At 40.2% G+C, this 5,710-nt stretch overlaps 1 protein-coding gene across 2 annotated transcripts in view; it reads right to left on the reverse strand.

Moving 5' to 3' along the window:
* The window catches only part of pax9 (paired box 9), a 7,583-nt gene extending 2,906 nt beyond the window's left edge, over positions 1-4,677 (reverse strand). The window contains exons 1-3 of one of the 2 annotated variants that reach the window (XM_015392164.1): positions 4,208-4,677; positions 3,163-3,777; positions 1,672-1,814 (exon numbers count right to left, since the gene is read on the reverse strand). In XM_015392164.1, the coding sequence (XP_015247650.1) occupies positions 1,672-1,814; positions 3,163-3,777; positions 4,208-4,211 (762 nt within the window). In that variant the 5' untranslated portion in view covers positions 4,212-4,677. The remainder of the gene's footprint in view (positions 1-1,671; positions 1,815-3,162; positions 3,778-4,207) is intronic. The other variant, XM_015392165.1, reaches the window with a different exon arrangement.
* Positions 4,678-5,710: the final 1,033 nt, after the last annotated feature.

Here is a 5,710-nt window from a genome sequence, read left to right on the forward strand (position 1 = left end):
TTCAATTCTTAAACATTTTTTACATTTTTTAGGCGGTGGACACAACCAGTTTCGTTTGTTTTGCACATTTGCACACGTTATCCTAGTTCCAGCTTGATTTGTCCTCTAATTAGTCTAGGTGATGCTCTCGGTTTCCATGGATACATCTGTCCATCTGTGATGAGCGCGCGCGGGTCATGTGTTCCTACTGCAGCCTTTGGCCTTCAGCCCTTTTTGGCTCTCAGTTATTTTTGTCCAATGCTGATATTCGAGCTAAAAATAAATGGCCGTACTGTCCTCTAAACGCTTTAACGATTTATTTGTTGTTGTCGTTTGTTTTTTAAGAACCAGTGGAATTAAACATAAATCCAGCAGCTTTAAATCTAGAAAGGTGTTTGTAACATAGTAAGAAAACGTTTGGAGCTGAACATGTTTCCATTCTTCTAACAGCAGATAGCCATCTTCACGGGCTTTATGTGTCCTATTTTTCACCACATATTAAACACCTAGCGTTTTTAATGCCTGCTTTCCTAATTCGTTTTTATTTTTTTATTTTTTGCGTAGCAAAGCGCCGTATTTTTTTTTTTTTTTTTTTTCGGAGAGCGCTTAAAGCGACAGCACCACCTAGATTTACTACACACTGCCTGAAAAATCCTCCACTGATAGAGTGGGACCATCAATCACACTTGATGGGCATTTCTAAGGTTTTTGCGCTTCTTGGCAAATTGAAAGAGAAGTGGAAAACACGCATCCCCGCACACAACCACTCAAAAGAGTCTGTTTTGTTTTGTTATTTTTTACATTAAATGTAAATGTTAATTTCTATAAAATTAAAATCGGCTGTGGCGAAACAAACCCTTAGAGGAAAATCAAATTGTTAGTATTTTCTATGTTAAGGAAACGCATTACAAATAAAAATAAATGGCTTACGTTTAAAAATTGGACTTTATTTTGGTAGTGTCTCCAAAGTATTTTGTAACGCATATTTTTACATGCCGGTGTTCAGTTATAAAAACACTTATTCGAAAAAGTTGTAATTAAACATTATTTAAATGTTTTTCCCCAACAGCGACATTTATTCTATGAGTATATTTTATGCAGAATCTTAAAAGATAGTGGTGTAAATCATACAAACCCATACAGAATGCTTCTGAAACAAAATCATTGCAACTAAATGAGCAGTGTTTTTGCATTTCTTATATAGGCCTACTTTGTTTTTTTGTTGTTTTTTTTTTTTTTTTAGGTTTTGAGGCAAATGTTTATCCCATAATTAGCTCAAACATCTAATGTTGCTTTAAATTAGTCACTTTAAATCAACTAATTTGCATATTCGAATAATTTACCAGAACATCTAAAAATATTACGAAGGACTTTTGGTATTTTTTTAGGAGTGGAAATAAATTGCAATTCAATCTGATACCAAAATATTATTTTATAAAAATCTGACTTTTCATTTGCTAAATAACGAGCTGCAGAACCAACAGAAAAAGCTGCTTATAATATGAAAATAAATATCCTGGAAAGCATAATTGCTGTGCCAACCTGCAGGTTTGTTGCTCATTTAAAAGGGGGATATTTCCAAGCCAAAGGCCTATATTTATCTAAATGAATAAAAATGAAGATTGTTATAAATGATATGGGAAAAATCTGAATAAAGTTACTGATTAAAAATGAGACATTTCCAAATTTTACCTGTGTGTATTTTGCTTCGTGGGGTTCTAAATGCGCCTTATCCATGCCATTGACTAGTGCAGAGGTTGCTGGTGGGAAATTACTCCTGTTTATAGCGCTCCATTCTTCTAGTTTGGTGCTGGGAAAGGATGGACTGTCACTAACTGGGGGAGGTAAAAGAGAAAAAAGAAGAACAGGAAAGTCAGGAAGGGCGTTTAAAGAAAATTTCGGGAGAAAGAGAAAAATAGCGGCCCAGGTCGCTTCTACTCTTGCATTCATCAGCCGCAGGTTAGCCAGGTTGCTGTAGACAATAAACCCCGTGACATTTTGCACTGAACCGTGCGCATTCGCCATTTCTACGCACCAATGCTACAATAAATCTACGCACTTTGGGATGCGTAACAATTGAAAATATAGCGTTCAATAAAAAAAAAAAGATTCTGCATTTTTTTTTTTTTACATGTTAATATTTTTAAACTCTAAATCTGATACTTCTACAACTATTAATTTAACATGTTAAGATAAATGGAACCCGTGTTGATTGGAGCAACTGAAATAATAGCTAATTTATGCGTTTTATTTCTCTTATTTGTTCATGCTTGTGAAAATGTGCTGGAGTTTTTTTGGGTTATTTATGAAGATAAGATTATTATACAGGATGTAAGCGAATCAATTCATCCAATTCCATTGCTTGATACTTCCAGAGTTTATGGCTGGAAGAGAAACCCTATTAAACAGTTAAACAAAAATTATGATTTAGACGCTGAAAAAAAAAGTCTTCATTATTTTTAATCAATCTCAGCAGTTTTGCATTTGTTGCTCGCAGTGGATAGTTTAAAAAAAAATCAGCTCCCTCCATAAGTTCTAAATCCACTTTTAAAGCTTTTTAAATGGCGAAATCGGTGCAAAAAAAAAGGTAAAAAGCTGCAGCCATCTGCAAGTTATTTGGAAAAGCATAAATTGTTTAGAAAGGCAGCCTTTCAAAACACAATCCTCCCCCTGTGAGTTCTAGCAGATATATCTGCCTCGCATTTTGTCTCGTTTAGGTCGCTTAAGTTACAGATATACATTGTTAGTGTGATGGTGGTGGAAGTGTAGAGGAGCCCGGAACCTTGACAGCACTTCCCCTCCTGCCCCTGGTAAACAAGCTGCTGAGCCCGAGCCCACCATTAACACTGATTTATGCCGGATCCTGTTTCACTGTTTCCAAAACATCTGCGGTCGTGTTGAGGAGGGGAGGCAAAGTCATCTGGGCCTTTTACCTGCATGTGTCACACAAACTGGACTCCTTTGGCCAAATAACACCCAACATATTCTGACACACTTCATCTAAAAGCTAATGTCATCTGTTTCATGTTCAGCAGCCATTTCAAATCAAGATCAACTCACTGCACGGTACATATTAGGCCTGTTTTTAACAGCTGCTTTGGAAATTACACACAAAGGCAGGCTAAAAGTAGCTGAAAATGTGCTGAAATGAGTGGCTGTAGCCCTGTGCGCAGCCTTGCTTACTTTGTTGCTCTGTGATAGATCGAATCCCCAGAATATCTGTGACAGAGTGCGAGGAGGGCCATATCCTGTGCATGGCCATGTGTCCGGGAAGGGTGGGCATGCCAGGGGGATTGGGCACTTTGGACGCAGGGTAGGAGTACAAATGGTTGTAGGATAATGAAGGCTGAGGCGGCGGGTGAGGTGCCTGCTTGCCCGACTCGTACTGGCTCTGCTGCGCCAGGTTTCCGATCTTGTTCCGCAGGATCCGGCTGATGGAGCTGACGGAGGGCAGGTTGAATTTATCGCACACTCCGTCCGCGAGCAACCTGTCCCGGATCTCCCAGGCGAAAATCCCAGGGTCCCGTTGCTTGTAAGTCCGTATATGCTTGACGACTGTGGGCGTGGTGACCCGCGGCTTGCTGCCTCCGATGGCCCCCGGCAGGATGGAGCCCGTTTCGTTGTAGCGGGCCAGGATCTTGCTCACGCAGCCGTGGGAGACGCGCAGCTGGCGGCTGATGTCGCACGGCCGGATCCCGAGCTGGGCCAGCTCTACGATCCGGAGGCGGATCGCGTTGGGGAGAGGTCGGCCGTTCACGAAGACACCGCCGAGCTGGTTCACCTCACCGAAGGCCGGTTCTGGTGTGGAAATCAAGCAGAACAGAAGGCAGTGAGACGCAACGTCAAGGCCCATCTCACACACACACACACACACACACACACATCTCACATGATGGAAGCGATTTCTCACAATCTGATTTCTGTTTAAACTAATGAAGCAGATAAAACTTTTTTTTCCACTTATAAACTTTTGTTTTTATAGCTGCTTAAATAAACCAAAAAGAATATTTATGCTTTCTTCTTTGAAAACTTCTCGCTTCATAAAAAGCTTTGCGAGGTGTTTGCTTAAATAAAAACAGTCTAAACGCCACGCAGATGTTTGGAAATCTGTTTTCCTAGTTTTCCTGAAACTACCACAGCGTTCTCTCTATATTTAAGACCTCATCATAGTGACCGAATCCCGCATCCTCCCGTCAAGACACGGGGTAAAAATGAGAGTTGAACTCACCCATCGTGTTGAAGCCGCAGAGGAAGTACACGGTGTCCGCTCTGAGCCGCCTCCCTGGGTCCTGCCGCGCGTCCAGCGTGTCCACACTCGAGAAAAGAAAAAAAAAAACACTTCTTGTGTGTCAAAATGAAGAAGAGGGGACAAAATTCTCTGTCTGTTTCCCGAAGGCGCCAGAGACAGGCTTACATTTCAATCTGTTGAAATCAGGGAGGCTGGGCTTCCCGGTGCGTCTGCGTCCTCTGATTGGCCAACCTCTCCAATCCATGGTCGGGATCGCCCTGCGCTGCCTGTCATTGGTGAAGGCGAGACGTTTGACCTGACAGATCTATCTCTCTCCTCCTTCTTATTCGTGTTCCCCACCTCTAAAATCTGGGGATAACCAACATGAATGTGTTTGTTATTGAGACAGATTGGGTGGGTTTTACGCAGAATCAGATCCTTCACTTTCAGAAGAGTGACGAGCAACACAAAGATGGCTCCTGGTGTTGTGATTAGGGATATCCCTGCTAAAAAAAAAGAGAGAAACAGTTCCATTATAAATCACCAGAGAATTCAATGCTTGTATATTTCGTTTTTGATTATTGCCCAAAAAAACAAAAACAAAAAAAAAGAAGGTAATTTTAAAAGTTTATGAAACTTGCTGAAAAGCGCTTAAATATGTAGCAAAAAAAAATCATTTTGCATGGCTATGATATTAGTATTATATCCCAATCTTTTAACATTTTAATTATTTTTAATGCTCTTCTTGCACGAAACAGTACAAGAGTCTTCTTTTAGGAAAGTAGTTTCCTAAAAGGCGAACATGTGGAAAGTTTTGGGGTGAAAGTAAGAAAAAAGCGAAGTTAACTTCAGAGTGGAGGATCTGACAGCTTGGCTTATTTAAAACACAGAATTCCATAGTTATTGTGTAAAATTACATGTAACTTTTATCCAGATCTTTTTCCATTATGTGAATCCGTTTCGTTTGAATCCTGACTGCGCGCTCAGGTCAAATATTCCCCAAATTCTACAATCTGACCTGAAAGATGCAGGCTTTTAAAACTTATGAGATGATATCCCTCTTTTGCATCAGTTCTTCAGATTGCACGCTCGCACGCAAATAAAATAATAACTGTTTCCAAACCTTTTTGAACATGCACTTTGAATAGAAGCCAACTTGTATTTAAAAAAAAAAAAAAAGATTTGTTGCCTCTCTACACGAGAAACAAACACGCCACAACTTTGCACATCCACTTTCTCCTTATTATGACACATGCTTCAGGTAATCTTGTTCCAAAATTTAAATTTTCCTTTTTTTTTTCTTTCAGAAAGGTCTCCCAGTGTGAAGGGATCAGCTTGTATGTTGACATCAAACGGCCTTTCAATGTAATTAGGAATATTGTTGAAAGGCTCTGCAGACATTAAACAAGCTGAGCGGCTGTGAGGGGCCAAAAGGTACACAGATGATTCCACGGTATTTGTTCCAGCACGCACAGCTCTGAGGTTTAGATGCAGGAGGGGAAG

The sequence above is a fragment of the Cyprinodon variegatus genome, unplaced genomic scaffold, assembly GCF_000732505.1.
Source record: "Cyprinodon variegatus isolate N-32 unplaced genomic scaffold, C_variegatus-1.0 Scaffold576, whole genome shotgun sequence".
Lineage (NCBI taxonomy): Eukaryota > Metazoa > Chordata > Actinopteri > Cyprinodontiformes > Cyprinodontidae > Cyprinodon > Cyprinodon variegatus.